This window comes from Chelonia mydas, chromosome 1 (assembly GCF_015237465.2).
Source record: "Chelonia mydas isolate rCheMyd1 chromosome 1, rCheMyd1.pri.v2, whole genome shotgun sequence".
Classification (NCBI taxonomy): Eukaryota; Metazoa; Chordata; order Testudines; family Cheloniidae; genus Chelonia; species Chelonia mydas.
In genome coordinates this window covers 21,523,966-21,544,041 of record NC_057849.1, presented here as the reverse complement: position 1 = coordinate 21,544,041, position 20,076 = coordinate 21,523,966, and the positions used below count along the sequence as shown (strand labels likewise).

The 20,076-nt window shown below is 40.9% G+C and overlaps 1 protein-coding gene across 11 annotated transcripts in view; it reads left to right on the top strand.

Moving 5' to 3' along the window:
• DLG2 (discs large MAGUK scaffold protein 2) overlaps positions 1-20,076 on the top strand; it is a 1,449,547-nt gene that overhangs the window by 840,972 nt on the left and 588,499 nt on the right. The window contains exon 1 of one of the 11 annotated variants that reach the window (XM_037889046.2): positions 8,144-8,649. The exons of 6 other annotated variants lie outside the window; for them this stretch is intronic. In XM_037889046.2, the coding sequence (XP_037744974.1) occupies positions 8,332-8,649 (318 nt within the window). In that variant the 5' untranslated portion in view covers positions 8,144-8,331. Of the gene's footprint in view, positions 1-8,143; positions 8,650-20,076 lie in introns of those variants that run through there. 4 more of the 11 variants (XM_027823019.3, XM_043528338.1, XM_027823020.3 and 1 more) reach the window with 4 other exon arrangements.

The following is a 20,076-nucleotide window of genomic DNA, read 5'->3' as shown; positions in this document are numbered from 1 at the left end:
ACCCCCATCAGCTTCTCCCTTGGCCCTGCAATGGCCTATTCCAGCCTTTGTCTTCTGTCGACTCTACCTCTGGGCATTCTGTGGCTTGGCCTTCCAGGCAAGTCACATAACTGTCTAAACCCCTTCTGGGGTAACACAAACAAATCCAAATGAAATCTCAAACAAATCTTCAAGCTAATAGCCCTTCCACCCCTCTCAGGCTCAACTGTAGTGCCCTTGTTTGCTTTCCTCAGAGCTTCCCCGGCAGGAGCCCAATCGGCTCCTTTAGTGCTCTTCCTCCATTGTTTCCTTTCTGTAAAACCCTATCCCAAGGCTTCTCTCCACCAGAGAGACCTGTCTCCTTGGCAGTCTCTCCCACAACAGAGCTCCCTCAGCCTACTTATAGGGCCTAACAATGCCCGCTGCGGCCAGAACCATGGGGGATAAGCCTCATCACACTCATCATATTAAAGTTGCCATACTTACTTGCTATTTTAAGTGCAGGGAGTGGGGGAAGACTGAAGCTGGCTACTAGCATGTGGTACTGCTTTTGTGGACTAATGCAGGCTTCTTATTGCCAACTACCACAAGCCGGGAGGGGAAGACAAAGGTGGATCACCTACCCATTTTTAAGCCTGGGGTGGGGGATGAGGGATGAGCTGTATAGTATGACTTGAAGCTCACAATATTTTGTTTTGTACTAAACGTAGGGGGGTTGAATTCCAAAGCCATGAACCTCTAGCAGAGAACACCCTACCAGAAGCCTCTGTCACAGTTGTAGGGCTAGCTGCATTTCTGTTGCCTTTCTAGTCCCTCTGAGTGCATTCCTCATATCATGGTCTTGTGCCTTTACTTATCCTTGGGTAAAATCACATGATTCTCCCAGTTGTAGCCTAGGCCCTGGGCTATCGTACCCTGTTTATCAACTGTGCTTACCCAGCTAGTCCAACAGGCTCCTCATCTGTGGTTCTTCCCTTCGGACTCTATGGCCAATAGGAAATATAGTGACCAAGCAGCCTTCCTAAAATCAAAATACTTTTTTTAAAAAATTTTAACAGTAGGAACAAAGCATTTAGAGAGAGAGAGAGGATTTTAAAACCATCTACACGTCTGCCTTACCTGAAGGCCTAATTTCCCCCTAATAGTGACCTAAGAAGGCCTAATTTCTTCATACACCTCAGCAGGATTGTGTCCGTGAATAGCTCTCCAGTGACTATCTCAGCCCTAGAAAGAGAGTTTCCAGTCAGAGTTTGTTTTTGTCAGTTCCTGGGCTTTTGTTTCTGCTTGTCAAACCAGTTCGATAGGCTCCACAGGAGGTCAAGCCACACACCTTGGAGTCAATGGCTCTGCCATTGTCCTGTAACAACCCTCAAGGGATGTGAAGGATGACATATCTTGAACTATTCTTCCTGCTTATTTTCCTTACAGCCTGCTATTAAAGTAAATCAGTTTATTCATACAATAATCATTGCAATTACCAAGTCGCTATTCAATATTCATAAATTATTACAGACAGTGCCTTGTCTGTTACAGCCCCTTTTTGAGTATCTTGAGCCCCTCTGAAATTACATGTGGTGTCATGGCTTGGGGAGAAGGTTGGTCACTCAGGTAGGTAGGAAGCTAAATGTGAAAACAATGCAAAGGTTCCGTTCCATTCCAGCTGGTGCAAGAACCAGCGATGGTTTTAAGCTGTTTGTGAGCACATCAGGTCTGTGTTTCAGTTCCTCTACTGGCTTCAAGTCTGCTTCCGCTGCCAGTTTAGGACCTTGGTCATAATCTTCAAACAGCTATATTAGAGTCAGCATCTCAATCTATCAACTGCCAAGAGAGTCTGGAGTGGTCTCTGAGTGGTCAGCAATCGATTTCTAGTAGCTAGCCTGCCATCTGCCACTGGGGCTCTTAAGATGAGTTCACCAAATAAGCCCGCTCAACTCAAGAGTTTTTACCATTTTTATGCTTGTGTTACAGTAACATGTCAATCAAAAAAATAAAAAATAAACCATGTAAATCCCAAAACTCTTAAGCAAACAATTTCAAGCCATTAGTTGTGCAGCTCTGTTTCTACGTACAAGCAGTCAAATATAGCTAGACTTCTAGTTTTTTTAAAATGCATACTTAAGCAGTTTAAAAGAAAAGCCTAACAGGATGGTCAAGATCATGTTCAATCCTCGTGGTGTGTGTGTATCCGTCCCCCGCCTTGCAGAGTTTTGCTAAGGCTGCTACAAAGGCCTTATAGCTGCTTGTGGCAATGAGCATGATAATCGATATTCCAGTTACTGGCAGTGATCTAGGCATTTTGCTGGGCCGCCAGTTTGTCTCCCTTAACACTGGGATGGTGATCACAAAGCCCTGAATGAAAAGCGTTAGTAAAGAGAGCAGCTATTCTCTGTTGAAAGGGTCTGACTGTGAAACAGAATTCCAGAGAAAATCAGATGAATCCAGAGTCATCAATTAGGAAAGTCTGCAAGAGTTGACTTTGATAAAACTTTCCCACCAAAATCATCATGACCTTTTCAATAATCACCCAACATCCTTCCCACCTTCTCCACAAGTAAGTTTACCATTCCCAAGCAGAGCTTTGTACACCTACAAAAGGGAAGAGAGACCGAGTCCATGAAGTCTGGTAGGGATTTAGATATTGCTAATCTAATTAACATTGGAAGTGTTCAGATGTCACAGCGGTTTTGCACTGCTGCGAATCATAAAATAGACAAAGCTAGGGGAGAGATTGAATGGAACAGTTGGCATTGGCAGGAGCATGGCCTAATAGGCCTTTAGGATCTCTAATTTGTATGATTCTAGTTGTCTAACCTTGAACAAACTAAAGCAATAAAACAAAGCAGTCTCTCTCCCCCGAGGGCTGAATTTATGAACTGCGTAATACCAATAGCCTTTGCTGACCTGAAGTCTACAAGTACTATAGGGGACATTCCTGCACTGATAGATGATCTAAGAAGTATTTTCACTACTAACTTCTATGATTCTCCGATATTTGTTTACATGAAATTGGTAAACCTAATGCTCTGTTCTGCACCATAGGCTGCCTTGATCTGATATAATTGACTTTAACATAATCATCCTAGTTGAGAGCTTTCTTTGTTCCATAGATGTAATAACTCCTCTATTTTTGTTTTTGTTCTTTCATAATGTCTTCTAAATTATCATTCATTATGCTTAACCTTAGGGCATGTGACATACAGCTTGTGAATGAGCATGTGTGTGCTGTGCCTCTGGCAGCTGCCCTTAGGAAGCAGTGACCTTGGGCACGCAGGGATGCAAGGCATGCAAAGGTCTAAATTTGAAATAGTTCTTTGAGACCTTCAAAACCTGAGGTCCATCAGCTCTGGGACAACACAGAGGGTGCCACAGAACTTTCAGTAAGAGTAAAGATTTGTTTTGGGGATTTGAGAGAATATTTGCTGTGAACTAATTTTCTGCCAGGCTGTACTTTGAAAGCAAAAGTGGCTGTAGTCCTGTGTCTCTCTCACACGTGAGGAAGGCAGGGCTGGAGTAGAACCCCAGTCCTTTTGCTCCAAAGCAACAAGTCTGTATCACTTGTGCTATGGGAGATCTTGCTTAAAGGAAGCATTGTCTCCATTTTATAAATGGGGGGAATGAGAGACAAAGATGAAGAGATTTGCCCAAGGTCACATAGGAAGTCTAAGAATTGAGTCCAGGTCACTTGAGTCTGTCTAGTGCTTTATTCAGAAACCGTTCTTCTGGTCTCCCTTTTTACTTAGACTGTGCTTCCTTTAGAAAAAAGAAAAAGTAAGTTTGACTGTCTTGAATAGGCATGATCTCACGTTGATTACTTCTCTTGTTATTTTTCTATCAAAATATTTTTAGAAGCTGTAGGGCCAGAATAACTTGTAAATATTATTTCAAGCTATGGTCTTTCTTGCATTTATTACTGTTCTTTCACTGTGTATTTTTTATGGTTACATAATGATGCATTCTTGGTTGGAGGGGAAAATCTTTTCCTACATCTAAATCATCTTCACCCATGCTTCAAGCTTCCCTTTCAAAACTATTAATTTTTTGATTTCCACAAAGCAAATTCTTCTCAACGTTTATTTTTGTTGTGTGTGCAGAGTTGGTATAGACCAATTATAAGTATACTATCAACTAAATGTTTTCAATCCATTTATTACACCGCCTTAACGTCTTTAAAACCAAATCAATTATGTTTGCCATGTAATCAGTATTGGATCAAACACAGTTCAGCACACATAATGCATGATATCCAGGTTTGTTCTGTACACCAGTTGTTTTTATTAAATCAGCATAATAGTTGGAAATATGCACTTGAACAGTGCGCTAAGTCAAAAATGCATATCATCCCATAGTTAATATTATGGTTCAATTACAGCTGATGCTATAGGGGCAGCCAGAGGGCTCTGCATGCTGCCTCTGCCCCATGTGCCGCCCCCGCAGCATCCATTGGCTGGGAACCGCAGCCAATGGGTGCTGCGGGGGCGGCACTCGTGGGTGGTGCGGTGCGCAGAGCCACCTGGCCGCATCTCCACATAGGAGCCAAAGGGGGGACATGCCGGCTGCTTCCCGGGAGCCATGTGGTGCGGTGGCTAGCAGGGAGCCTGCCAGACCTGCTGCGTGGCACCGCCAACTGGACAATCAACCGCTGACCGGAGCTGCCAGGATCCCTTTTCGACCGGGTGTGCCGATCGAAAACTGGACACCCAGTCACCCTATTAGTTATCGTTGAGCACTGGAAGAATGCAGATGTTTTGGACATCTTGAATACCTTTTACTTTCCATGCATGAGTAAAAACCACCTAAAAAAAGGTTCTAAATATCTTTATATTCCCTTTAGACTTGCCAGTATTTACCCTGCATACCTGTTTGGGCCAGGTTTTTAAACACAGGCCTCAGGTTTTACATATGCAATTTGGAAATGCAGTAGGATACTTAGTCCCAGCAAATGAAGAACTTACTAGTTTATCAAGTAATAAGTGGCCTAAATTGTACCTGCAAAAATGTGTCTGCTCCTCTTGCAATTTCAGACCTCAGAGAGGAACAAAAATGGGTCTGAGAACACAGCTGAATACAATTGTTCATCCAAAATGTCAGAGGGATGATTAGCATTGTGTGTGGCATGACTGTCAGTGAAGCATGTCTCTCATATTTTTTCCGCTGCAGCTTGTCACAAGCATGCAGCAGGGGACGGCACTACCTAGCTGGTAAGTTATAGCCAGGTGTATGATATATGCCTGTTGTTTTGACATAGATGCCACACAATTCTGCAACTCCTGCTGCTCTCCCTTGCAGTCTATTTGGTTACAGTAAATGTAGCAAAGCGTCCGTCTCAACTTAGACCTTCTTATGATATAAGTGAATTTGGGAGAAAATAGTGTTTGGAATGTTCCATTGTGGAAAAATCACCTTAGGTAACCTCATGGGTCTTCCTGATCTTCTGTTGTGGACATATGTTTGCTGCAAAAAGTGTTATTCCGAGTATGGATTTCTGAAAAAATTAACGCTAAAGAGTGATGATAGCAGACTGTGGAACAAAACATTCTGAACTAACAATACACATTTGAACCTAATAAAGCTATTGACTGAAAGCTGATCACGTGTCCTGAGTGGAAATCTTGAAAGCTGCCTCTGCATAGTGAGAGCCACATTGGAAGCAGATTATATGAATCCTTTCTCATTGTCTCACTCCTGGTTGGACTTCTTCATCTGTGTCTGGATCTCCTCAGCAGGGACCAGTTAGTCCTTCAGGCCATAATATTCCAACTCTGGAGCACTTCAGAGTTAAGTGCAAGGATGGATGGTCCAGTGGTATACTTGGAAGACCTGGGTTCAATTCCCAGCTCTGCCACAGATTTTCCTGTGTGAGCTTGGAAAAATCACCTAGCATCTCTACGCCTCGGTACTCCATCTGAAAAATGGGAAAGAGAGCACTTTCCTACCTGTCAGTGATGTGGTGAAGAGAAATTAAAGAATGTGACGTGCTCAGCTATTACAGTAATGGGGACCATATAAGTATCTAATATAGATAGACTTAATCATTGAATGGAGAAACAGAGCACCCCAAAATAAGTACAGTAGGACATCCATGTTGTGATGTCATGAGATGGAGACATTCTGTTAGAGTCTCAGCTTCATCACATGCTGTCTCAGGATTTCATACCATGATTCTATTATGGTGAGTGTGACTTCCCTCTAGAGTATATCCTCATTTTCCTCCACTCTGGCTGCTAGGAAGAGAGTGAGATTTCCTCCCTTCTCTGTTAGTCTCTGGGGATGTAGATGGCTGCTCACTAATCTGTGAGAGTGCAAACCTTTCGTCTTTGTCTTTACTCCACTATAGTGGGGTGCTTCTTGTTTTCTCAGTGCAGGGGTTGTTTGTGATTGTCACTCTCCACTTGTTCTGTGAGCAGTGCTTTTCTGATCTGCTGACTGAAAGAGCTGCATGCTGGCCCCCAAAAAGCCATAGGAGAGAATCACTGCTTTAAACTCCAACCATGCGCATGTACTTTACGCACATGAGTATAAACTGAGGTCAACGGAGCTATGCCAATTTATACCAGTTGAGGATCTTGTCCATTGAGTCTACTCTTGTGCATAAGAGTGTCAAATCAAGACTTTCGGTAAGCTATATACAAAGGGCTCTAAGCAACCTTATACCCTTTCTCAGGGGACACACATCGTACCCAAATAGATTTGTCATATGTTGTGACTCGGAAAAAGCTGCCACTATTGATGATTTAAACAGGTGGCACTCAAACACCATCCCCTTAAACAGCATTTTGAGTCACTATGCAGATAAAATATTTTTTCTACTTAAACAACAGTGGTACCGATTTTTAGTGAAGGGTCTAGTCTTTGAGAGACTGAGGTTAATAATTGGGCAATAGTGAAAATTACTGCATCAAACTATTTTTTTAAATGATTTGGTACTGTGATTCTTTTCTCAGTTAAAATACTTTAAGATAGAGTCATCATGGTCTTATATTTGAATTTATGGTAGCCTTTGAAATGCTAAAATCACGTCATTTATGAACTGGGTACATTTAATTTCTTATAGTAAGAGACTAATGTAGAATTCTAAAACCCTCTCAATTTAAAAGCATTCCATGACAGAGTTCAGTATTTGTGATTTTAAAAAAATTGGTTATCTTTGTGTGATAAAAGAAAAAAAAATGTTGAGATAAAGGCCTACGGTAAAATTTTCTAAAGCCCCTAAGACCCATTTTCAAAAGTGACTCCTAAGGCTCCTAAGTGACTATGTGATTTTTTGAAACTGGACTTTGGCTTCTAATTCCTCTGGGCCCTTTTAAAAATTTTACCCCAGATCTCCTGATGTTTAACTCCTCTGACTTCAGTGGAGTTTTTTCTGATTTAAACTGCTATAAGTGAGAAGATGATTAAGCTCAAAATACTTACAAAGCAGGGTACAACATAATGTGAGGTGATGAAACCATTTCAGTAAGCAAAACTCAATAATTCATTTAAAATGCCTTATTGTGCATCCGAAAGGCATTCACAAGCAATGAAGGAAATAACTTTCCCTCCTCTACTCCTCCCTCACCCCAACATTTAATTAGGATTACAGAGATCTTTCCCAGATACATGTGCTGCTAAGGATACGCATGCCCATTTAATAAATCTTTCCTAAAAGCTTCAAGTCAAGACCTTTAATTTTGTATTTTAATCTCAGTGTAGTTTTCTTATGTGTTTATATACAGTATAGAATGTATCTTATAGTTCAACTTTTAGTGTAGACAATAATCTTCCTGAACTCATTATCTGTGTCCTCTACTGATGGAATTTTGTTGTTATGATCTTTTTAGGAAGGCAGAAAAATAGTCTTATGTCTGTTTTTCATTCTTTGGAAAGGTATATTTTTTTCAATAGACTTTGGTTATTTACTCTTATTTTTACTGTTTCCAGAGGAAAGCATCCTGCTGGTAAAGCTTACATGTATATCTGCTTCAGTACATGCCTGCGTGTTGCCAGCATAGGCTAGGAAAGTGCTAAATTAGAATGAAAATTGCAAGGGTATTTTTCCACTATGGTTTGTCATCCAGAAATGGGTTTGTAACACAGTGTACAGCCTTGTATCCCAGCTGTGTGGAGCATTGATTGCTTCTGCCTGAAGCAGGGATGCTGTCAAGTTGCTCTGTGAGTTGAGTCATCTATTGACAAAGAGCTACCAGCCAGCAGATAATGCTGTGCAGCTCTGCTCTCTGTGCTCCCACGATGCACTGCTTATAGCAGCTGTCAAAGATACTGAAGGGTCCACAAAAAAAAAGGACTTTACATCTGCTAAGAAGAGAAAAGCTTTAATCAAAGCTGGCCAAGGGAAACACTAGACATCAGTACAACATGAATGCATATCTTACTAAGCAACACAGCTGCTGCAGGGGGTCTGATGGGATGGATGCTGGCAGAAGTTTGCCTTCATTGATGAGGGATGCCCACTGCGCCTGTGGTTGGCAACAGAACCCCCAGGGTCTCTGTTATAATTCTCAGACTGTGCCCTCTTCAGGACCCGTGGGTCTGACCCAAAACAGGAGTAAGTGTATTACTTTGTGGGACAGTGTGCGGAAGAGCCCCCATAAAACTCTGGCTAAGACAAAGGGGACCACAGGGGAGTGGTGGTCAGAGTGCACCTGTCCCCATGGCTGGTGCAACCCAGTACAGGTGAGCTTATTCTTGTAAATCTAAATGGGTTAGAAGACTCTCAAACAACAAAAAAATAGGATTTGCTATTGTTGGCAACTTTTCACGCTGGGTCTTGATTATTGTTTAATGATGCCTTCAGGAAGATTTTATGCAAGGGCAGTGTGTCAGTTTATAATGTCTGTCATTTGAATTCTGCTTCTATATGGTCTTTGTAATCCTTGGGGTTCTCTGGGAAGAGTTTCCTTTTCATACTGCTTTGTATTTATAAATACAACTTCTGTAAACTTCCTATTACGTTGTAGTTATGTTTAGAAGTATGATCTGTTTTAGCCACCCCATGGCTTCACAAGTATTGTATTGTGCATGCTTCTTTGGAGAGTTTGTTTTAATTTGCTTTCTCAAGCTAAATAATCATATGGTTTTTAAATAGAGAAAATATTTAATGCTTAAAAATAAATATGGAAGGTATGACTGATTTTTCTCTGACCTCCCCCCCCCCCCCCCCGCAAGATCTATTTGAAATTTAAGTATGTATGAAGTAACTGACTTTAGCTTTCATTTTTGTACTGATTTAATTTTTCAAATAGCAAAGTAGTTTTATTTGAAGTTTAAAATATACTAGTGTCCAGAATTTGTAGTTACTTGTGTAATTATTCTTAGTTATAATTGCTCCCAAGAAAACAAAGCACTGTAAAATGAAATTCAGTGACATTCATATGGTTGTTAATATTAAAAAGCGTTAATGCTTTGTCCACTGATGCATGCATTTTCATGACTGAATCAGACATTTTAATCTCATTCAAAAGCTCTTGTATTACACCAACACCAAACACACTCATTTTCTAAAATAGTGGATTTTTTTATTTAACCAAGGTGTAATATTTTTTTAAAAATCAGGGTGTAATAGTAAATTGAAATATTCTAGTAGTTATTGGGTAAAGCTTGCAGTATAGTCTGTCTGTCCTTAAAACACATCAAACGAAGACATGCTCTGTTTGGAGAATAAATCAATTCTCTGATGGAAATGGTTTTAATGTTTTTCACAGAACAGGAAACCAATAAGGCACTGGATCTTCTGACAGTGGGGCTACACTTTACTTCCTCATGATCCAGAAAAGTGATGCATTGTTTGCTGCAAGTAAACAAGCTCTATTTTAGATTTAAACTAATTTTATATTGAAGGGCTAAGATTTTTGCTTTTGGATTTTTTTGACTTGATCAATAATACACACTATTCTAAAAATATATTATAAATTCTTCTCATGAACCATGTACCAAATTTATATGAATGTTACATACAAAATAAGCCAACATGAAAAAAATGAAAAAGCAATATCACTAGTTAGTGCCCTTATTTTGCAGAAAAATATTGAATTTTAAAAAAAACAACACTGTTTCAGTGAGGCAGAAATTGTATTCCGTAATGTGTTTTTTCTAAAATGGAAAAAAGTTGAAAGAAAAAACTATCTCATACTAGCAACCAGTTTTGTAGGCAATGTAAGACATAGAATATGGAAAGGGGACAGTAATGCTGTGTGTTCTTACTGTAATTTTTAAAAGGTACCGTATTGGTCACACTTAAAAGATCTCTCCAGTATATGTACTTTACTGTTATACAGTTGTATGCAATGCACAATACAAAAGTATACTTGCATATTTTCAACACCATTATATGAAGATAAAATAAAATAACCCATTTCAAGTTTTGCACAAATAGGTCTTTCTCCTTTTGAATTGTATATTTTAAACTTCATGTAGCACACATTCTTATTGTCTGAACGCACCTTTTTGTCTTTGTTGTGTTTAACAAAGTGGCCTCACTAGTATTTACCTGTAGTCATCTTAATGCTTGTTAGCAACAAATTCTAGGGCAAGGTAACGTTCTGTGCCTACATACAATGGAAACAGATTGATATGGTTACTTCCTGATAGGATTTTATTGATCCTTTGTATCATACTCTTTCCGGACAATCAGTTTCCTCTGACCATCCCACCCTTTCTCGTTCAAATAATAATCTCTTTACTTTTGTTTCCTCTGTGTAAAGCGAGCATTGTGGAGACAGTGAGATGAGGAGGGAGTGTATGTAAACACACTGGGGGTATGTCTACATAGCAACTAGGCACCTGCAGCTGGGGCTTGGGTTGCAGGGCTGTTTCATTGCTATGTAGAATTCCAGGCTTGGGCTGGAGCCTGAGCACTTGGATCCTCCCACCTCACATGGTCCTAGAACCTGGGCTCCAGTCCAAGTCCGGAAGTCTGCACAGCAGTGAAATAGCCACACGAGCCCAAGTCCGCTTACATTGGCCAGCTGCAGGTTTTTCTCTGCTGTGTAGATATATCCTGGGAAGGCTTGCTTTTTGACCAGTGTTGAGATGGTAATACTGTTTGTAACTGTTGTAAAAAGCTGGTAGGAGGGGTATCATTCCTAATATGGATCCTTTCTGAATATTAGCTGCATTACATGCGGATAAGAGATTCAGTGTACAGCAATTGACTGACTAATCAGAGAAAGGTTTCAGAGCTATTGGTTCTTTCATGGGTACCTTTTAAATTGCCACTAGTTTAAAGGTGCAGGTTAAAAACTGTCGGTGTCTTTGAGGTACTCACTTACCACACTGTCCTTTGATTCGGAAAACAATCTCATTCAATCTCTTTTTAAAGAAGGCTTAGTCCCTTTTTGTTTAGCAGCAGTAAAGCCATGTTTGCAGTGATGATACTTCACAATGAAAATACAATGAGAAATATAAAGAGCATAATTAGAATAAAAAGAAAATGTTTCTAAGTTCAATTCTTGTATATAATGTATTGGGGGACGATATTTTTAAAATGTAAGGAGAAATAATAGGAATCTAAACTTCAGTCTCGATAAAATTACATCAACTGTAAGAAGTAATTGTTTAGGGGAAAAGTGCTTCCCGTGAGGTGCTGAGCACCCTTGCCTTTCCATGTAGGTCACTAGGAGGTGACCACTGACTTTAGATGGAGTTGAAAGCACCTAGCACCTCACAGGTTCCCCAGTTAGCATTGCAATAACCAACATAATGTCAGGTCCTTGGTTCTTTAAAGATACATTTGACAGCTTTTAGAATTTGTCAAAGATTCAAAAGGGACCTGAAATGATAAATGAGGAATAAAATGTATAGAGATCTATCTTACCTTTTCCAGTACCTTCTCTAGTTCATAGAAATGCAATGAGTGGCCCTTCAGTGAATTTTTTTGTGCTAACCTCAGAAGTTTTGCTTCACTAGATTTTCGGTGAGCATTTTCTCTTGGTTTTGCATTGAATTTTGGGCTGAAAACTCCCTAATCTCAAACAAACTTATTTGAAATCACCAAAATTCACTTAATTTTAGAAACCATGTGAAACTAAAATTATTCAGGAGCTAATGCTAAACCCAGGTTTGAACTACCATTAGTGTTACTAAGCCAGAGGGTGTTTTCCAAGAGTTACTGGCTCTTCTTCTAGTGAAAAGGAGTGCTTTCTTATCAATTTAAATAAGAAGCTAAGAAATGCAGAAAATTCTTAAGGGAAGCAAAGGGACACAAGAAGAAATCTATAGCCAGCGGAGTTATGGTCAATAAGAAGGGTTTTTTTTTAAGTGTATTGAGAACAAAAAGAATGGTATTACTCCATTACTAGATGGAAATGTAGAATTTTCAGTAATAATGCAGAAAAGGCATATGTTCAATAAATATTTCTGTTCTGTATTGGGGAATTCATATCACTTTCCATTCCACTTGTATCTCAGGGGGATGTTAAACAGCAGCTATTAAAGTTAGACATTTTTAAAGTGGCTGCTCCAGATAACTTGCATCCAAGAATTTTAGAAGAGCTGTCTGAGGAGCTCCCTAGACAATTAATGTTGATTTTTCAATAAGTCTTGGAGTACCAGGAAAGTTCCAGAAGACTGGAAGAACTCTAATGTTGTGCCAATATTTAAAAACAGTAAAGGGATGATCTGGGTAATTATAGCCCTGTCATAAGTATAAAGGGAAGGGTAAACCCCTTTAAAATCCCTCCTGGCCAGAGGAAAAATTCTCTCACCTGTAAAGGGTTAAGAAGCTAAAGGTAACCTCGTTGGCACCTGACCAAAATGACCAATGAGGAGACAAGATACTTTCAAAAGCAGGGAGGAGGAAGAAAAAACAAAGGGTCTGTGTCTGTCTGTATGCTGCTTTTGCCGGGGATAGAACAGGAATGGAGTCTTGGAACTTTTAGTAAGTAATCTAGCTAGGTATGTGTTAGATTATGATTTCTTTAAATGACTGAGAAGAGTTGTGCTGAATAGAATGACTATCTCTGTCTGTGTGTCTTTTTTGTAACTTAAGGTTTTGCCTAGAGGGATTCTTTATGTTTTGAATCTAATTACCCTGTAAGGTATTTACCATCCTGATTTTACAGAGGTGATTCCTTTACTTCTATTAAAAGTCTTCTGGTAAGAAAACTGAATGCTTTTTCATTGTTCTAAGATCCAAGGGTTTGGGTCTGTGGTCACCTATGCAAATTGGTGAGGATTTTTACCAAACCTTCCCCAGGAAGTGGGGTGCAAGGGTTGGGAGGATTTTGTGGGGAAAGACGTGTCCAAACTACGTTTCCCAGTAAACCCAGATAAAGTTTGGTGGTGGCAGTGGAAATTCCAAGGGCAAAGGGTAAAATTAACTTGTACCTTGGGGAAGTTTTAACCTAAGCTGTTAAAAGTAAGCTTAGGAGGTTTTCATGCAGGTCCCCACATCTGTACCCTAAAGTTCAGAGTGGGGGAGGAACCTTGACAAGGCCTATCAGTCTGACATTGATAAATGGCAAGATAATGGAGAGGTTGATACAGGATTCAATAAAAAAAAATGTTTTGAGGGTACTATAATTACAGAGAGTAATATAATTAATGCCAGTCAACATGGCTTTATGGAAAATAGATCCTCTCAAACTAACTTGATATCTTTCTTTGAAGAGATTACAAGTTTGGTTGATAAAGCTAATGTGTTGATGTAATATTCTTATACTTCTATAAGGCATTTGACTTGGTACTGGACAACATTTTGATTAAAAAAAAAACTAGAATGATATAAAATTAACATGGGAGACATTAAATGGATTAAAAGCTAGCTAACTGATGGTCTCAAAATGTAATTTTGAATGGGACTCCTCATTGAATTGGTGTGTTTCTAGTGAGGTCCCACAGGGATTGGTTTTTGGCACTACACTATTAAACATTTTTCTTTATGATCTAAAAGAAAACAAAAATCATCACTCATAAAGTCTGCAGATGACCCACAGTTTGGGAAGGTGGTAAATAATGGCGAGGACAGTTCAATGATTCCTTGATAAATTTGGGTGCAAGTGAACAATATGCATTTTAATATGGTAAATGTATACATATAGAAACAAAGAATGTACGCCATATTTACAAGATGCAGGAATCTATCCTGGGAAGCAGTGATTCTGAAAAAGATTCAGGGGTTGTGGTGGATAATCAGCTAAACATGAGCTCCCAATGCAATACTGTTTTTTAAAAAGGCTAATGCAGTCCTTGGATTCATAAACAGGGGAATCTCAAGTAGGAGTAGAGAGGTTATTTTACCTCTGTATTTGGCTCTGGTGCAATTGCTACTGGAATACTATGTCCAGTTCTGGTGCCCACGATTAAAGAATGATGTTGATAAATTGGACAGGGTTCAGAGAAGAGCCATGAGAATGATTAAAGGATTAGAAAATGTGCCTTATAGGACAGACTCAAATTGTTCCATCTATTTAGCTTATCGAAGAGCAGGATAAGGTGTGACTTGATTACAGTCTATAAGTACCTACATGGGTACCAAATATTTAAGAGTGGGCTCTTCAGTCTAACAGAAAAAGGTATAACATAATCCATTGGCTGGAAGTTGAAGCTAGACAAATTCATACTGGAAATAAGGTGTACATTATTAACAATAAGGGTAATTTAATCACTGGTGTTTTCTGAGCTCATGCAGTTCTCCCGCACTGATAGGGCACAGCTGAATGCATGGAAGCATTCAGTGTTAGAGGCTAGGAAAGCATTAAGTGAGCGCGAAGAGCAGAGGGAGGAGCATGAAGAGCAGAGGCAGGAGGAGATGCTAAGGCTAATGGGGGAGCAAACGGACATGATGAAGTGTCTGGTGCAGCTGCAGGAAAGCCAACAAGAGTACAGATTCCCGCTGCATCCATTGTATGACCGCCTGACCTCCTCCCTAAGTTCCATCTCCTCCTCACCCAGATGTCCAAGAACGGGCGGGGGAGGCTCTGGGCACCCAGCCACTCCACTCCAGAGGATGGACCAAGCAATAGAAGGCTGTCATTCAAACAGTTTGATTTGTAGTGTGGCTACAATAAGCAATGTGGCCTTCTCCTTCCCTCCTCCCCCACCCGGGCTATCTTGTCAGTTATGTCCCTTTTTTAAAAATTAATAAAGAAAGAATGCATGGTTTCAAAACAATAGTTACTTTTTTTCGAAGTGGGGAAGGTGGTTGGCTTACAGGGAATTAAAATCAACAAAGGGGACGGGTTTGCATCAAGGAGAAATACACACAACTGTCACACCGAAGCCTGGCCAGTCATGAAACTGGTTTTCAAAGCCTCTCTGATGCACAGCACACCTTGCTGTGCTCTCTAATCGCCCTGGTGTCTGGCTGCTCAAAATTGGATGCCAGGCAATTTCCCTCAACCTCCCACCCTGCCATAAACATCTCACCCTTGCTCTCACAGATATTATGGAGCATACAGCAAGCAGCAATAACAATGGGAATGTTGGTTGCGCTGAGGTCTGACCTAGTCAGCAAACAGCGCCAGCGAGCTTTTAAACATCCAAAGGCACATTCTACCACCATTCTGCACTTGCTCAGCTTATAGTTGAACGGCTCCTTATTACTGTCCCGGCTGCGTGTGTATGGCTTCATGAGCCATGGGAGCAAGGGGTAGGCTGGGTCCCCAAAGATAACTATTGGCATTTCAACATCCCCAAAAGTAATTTTCTGGTCTGGGAAGTAAGTCCATTCTTGCAGCTGCTTGAACAGCTCGGAGTTCCTAAAGATGCGAGCATCATGCACCTTTCCCAGCCATCGCACGTTGATGTCGGTGAAACGTCCCTTGTGATCCACCAGTGCTTGCAGCACCATTGAGAAGTACCCCTTGCAGTTTACATACTGGTTGGCAAGGTGGTCCAGTGCCAAGATAGGGATATGCGTTCCGTCTATGGCCCCACCACAGTCAAGGAAACCCATTGCAGCAAAGCCATCCACTATGACCTGCACATTTCCCAGAGTCACTACACTTGATAACAGAACGTCAATGATTGCATTGGCTACTTGGATCACAGCAGCCCCCACAGTAGATTTGCCCACTCCAAATTGATTCCCGACTGACCGGTAGCAGTCAGGCATAGCAAGCTTCCACAGGGCTATCACCACTCGCTTCTCAACTGTCAGGGCAGCTCTCATCTTGGTATTCCTGCACTTCAGGGTGGGGGAAAGCAACCCACAGAGTTCCAGGAAAGTGGCCTTACTCGTGCGAAAGTTTTGCAGCCACTGGGAATCATCCCATACCTGCAACACTATATGGTCCCACCAGTCTGTGCTTGTTTGCTGGGCCCAGAATCAGCGTTCCACTGTGTCAACAAGCCCCACTGCCACCATGGTGTCCCAATTGCCACAGCCTATGCTTTCAGGAACGTCTGTGTCCATATCCTCATCAAAATCACCTTCGTGCTGGCATCTCTTAGCCCAGTCCTGCATATACTCCAGGATAATGTGCGAAGTGTTTACAATGCTCACAGCAGCAGTGAGCTGAGCAGGCTCCATGCTTGCTGTGGTATGGCGTCTGCAGGAGGGCAGAGTTGCAGCAGAAGCAGTGGATGACGACGGGTGCCACAAGAATAGATATTTATACAGAACGATGAGAGGACCTGTGAGGTGGATTCATGGCACCAGGAGAGCAGAGTTGCAGTGGAAGTGGTGGATGACAACATGGAGAAATTTGCTATTGAGACTGAGCTCATTTACAAGAGTAGGAGAGCAGAGTTGCAGCGGAAGAGGTGGATGATGACAGTTAGCAGTCGTACTGCACCGTCTGCTTACAGCAGCACCCAGGACACAACAGCAGTGGTGATGGTGAGCTGAGCTGAGCGGGCTCCATGCTTGCTCTGGTGTGGTGTCCGCACGGAAAAAAGGTGTGAAACGATTGTCTGCCATTGCTTTCACGGAGGGAGGGGCGACTGACTACATGTACCCAAAACCACTTGCGACAATGTTTTTGCCCCATCAGGCATTGGGAGCTTAACCCAGAATTCCAATGGGTGGCGGAGACTGCGGGAACTGTGGGATAGCTACCCACAGTGCACTGCTCCGTAAGTCGATGCTAGCCAGGGTAGTGAGGACGCACTCTGCTGACTTAATGCGCTTAGTGTGGACATACGCAATCGACTGTATAAAATTGATTTCTATAAAATCAACCTAATTTCGTAGTGTAGATATACCCTGATTTCCTCTGAAAATGCTCAGATTCACAGACACTCTGTTTACTCTTCTGGAACCACATTCCATGTTCCCTGTGAAAACTCAGTTTCTTACACTCATATGTTTTGTTATTGAGCATCTATTGTTCCAATGTTCTACTGGAACACCGCTTTTATGGAAGGTTGCAATTAGGCAGAGTAGTGGTCTTGATGGTATATTGGTCCAACCCAATGGAAGACTTTGAAAAGAGAGACTACTGAAACCTTGAATTTAACCAGCTTATTCAATGGGAAGGCAATGACATGAACAGAACAGAGCTCTGAAGTATTTTCAGATGCCTGTCTTGCTGAGTAAGCCTACTGCTGTATTCTGAACACTTGCCCAACTTGCCCTATCAAACTAACATGATATTTTTTTAATGAGATTACAAGTTTGGTTGATAAAGATAATAGTGTTGTTGTAATATACTTAGACTTCTGTGAGGATTGTGACTTGGTACTCTATGACATTTTGATTAAAAATCTAGACTGATATAAAATTAATATGGCACACATGACATAGATTAAAAGCTGGTCAAACTGATGGACCAGGCAGCCAGGCCAATCAGACTGGCTTGGGGTGCTGGCTACTTCCTACTGGCCCTGGTCTGGAGCTCTCTGATTGGCCAGAGGCCCTGTCAGTTGCAGGATCCTGACTTCTTGGCCCCGCCCCTCCTGGCATGGGGTGACATGAACCAAACCATCCCTTAGAGTATTAGTAAGGGGTCAACTGGCCCCTTACGTGACCAGAAACATTATTTTAAAAAATTGCTAGGATAAGGAGTTCATTTAAAAAATTGTTCTAAAAATATTTGAGCATAACCTAAGTGATTTTAAACAACTTGATTAAAAAAAAAAGAGGCTAACTATTTAGCGATGTCACTATAAACAGAAACCCTGGCTCTACCATGCCAGGTGACTCAGAAGGAGTCTGGTAAATTTCTCAGCGCTAGTTCTTACACACAAAGAAGAGAGCTAACAAACATGGAAAGCACAGACAAACTATATAGCTGGAGTAAGTGTAAAATGTCTGGGTAAAATCCTTGTTCCGCTGAAGTCAATATCAGTTTTGCTATTGACTTCCATGTGACGTGTGTGTATGTGCGAGAAAGAGAGACTTCCATGTTGGATAATATCACTGTATTTTATACTGCATTATTGACAGCCTTACCTGCTCCGTGCCCACTCGTTCATTTTTTCAGAGTCTGCTTCTCACAAATCTCTGAGTAGCATGAGGAAGCTAAGTTTTCTGCTGTTTAGAGCCTTGCTGGTAAATGAATGACTGGCCATCCTGATCAAAACAGACTCTGATTTTGGACATCTGTTTTTGGATGCCTAACTTCATACATCATTAAGGTACCTGATGTTCAGAGAGTACTTAGAACTTACCCAGATTAGGTACCCCAGAACTGAGGTGCACATAATCACTAAACATTTTTGAAAATTGTGGCCTTTTTAAAAAAAAACAAAAACCAACCGAACGAATACTCTCAAAACAAAAAACTAAACACACAGAGGCTACTACAATCATTGGTAATAATTTGTTTTTCTCCCTTATTTGGATGAATTCTTTGAAATAAAAAAAAAGGAGATAGTCTATGCAGAAATAAGGATGTGTAGAAAAGTGCCAATTGTTACATTTTATAAAAAATAATTATAAAATATTTTTCTGTAAGGTGTTATATGTACTGATTATGTGATAGACCATTTCAGTGCTGTGTTTCTGACTCTGCAGACAACTCTGTTCTGTCTGTAATTTCTCATTGCTTTCCCAACTATCAACAGAGTAAAACTGACTCTCATCTGTTCAGTTTTCCTGCTGTTCAATAAAACCCGTTGGCTTACGGTGGAGTTTCCCCTGGGGCGAATTAAGTCCCCTATAATATACCAATGCAGTCCTTGAAATGGAAACTTTACACCCAAAATAATCTGGGCCAAAATTGGGGTCACTATGTGATCAAACCTCTAGGCAGGATGCCAACTATTGTGATTTCTATCATCAGTTGCTGACTATTAACCAAACTTTGAATGCCAATAAGTGAAACATTACATTAATAATACTGAGAAACAGAAAGGCATGAATCAGCCAAAGAAGAAAATGCTGAATCATGGAAATGTTTCTGCTGAATGACCAAACACGTGGCATTCAAAAAAACAAACAAAAAATGCACCCTTGCTTCAAACACATCACTCCTGGGTCCTTGTGTTTTCTACTTGCTTCAATGGCCTTGTCTGACCAAAAGGCCACCTTATGATCACTTCACCAAAAGTCTTTCTAAGGGAAGATTTTGCTTTTGGGATTGCTAAAGAGCAAGTCGTCTCTCTTGCGCTCTATTTTTGAAGCATCCCATTGTTTTACAGCATTTTATCTTGTAGCTCTTCTGTCACATATTTTAGCATGTATGCCAAATCCGTAGAAGCATTGCTGTGTTGTCTTTTATCATCTTCAGCTCGCTTCCAGAGAGGAGTCCTTTTTCTTGTAGTTCTCTTCCTGGGACTGTCCTAGGGTGCGAGCACCTTTAATGTACAGTCTGCTAGTTTCTGTTTCATCAGATTGCCTCCGGCCCTGAGGGTTCAGCAAAGCTGACGAAACACTGGAATGGGAAGGGAAACAGGACTGCCAGGTTAGACACCTGGGCTTTTGGGTGCACTTGTCAAAAGTGAAAACTTAAAGAATGATTCTTGGTTACCTGTTAAAACATTAGTCTGTGTTCGACAGCAGGGGAAGAAAAGACATCAAACAAAAAGTGCATTGAAAAAAATTCTGCTTGTTTTTTCCCCAATATTTAGGGCTGAATATGGAAGCTCCAGTTGTTTTGTTTCCACTTTTGGAAGCGTATATAGAATGTCTGCCTGCTTCTCTTTTAGACTCTCTTTGCCTTATTGCCTATCTCATCCTCCTTACCCACCCTTGCCCCATTTGTCTGTGTCATCCACTTG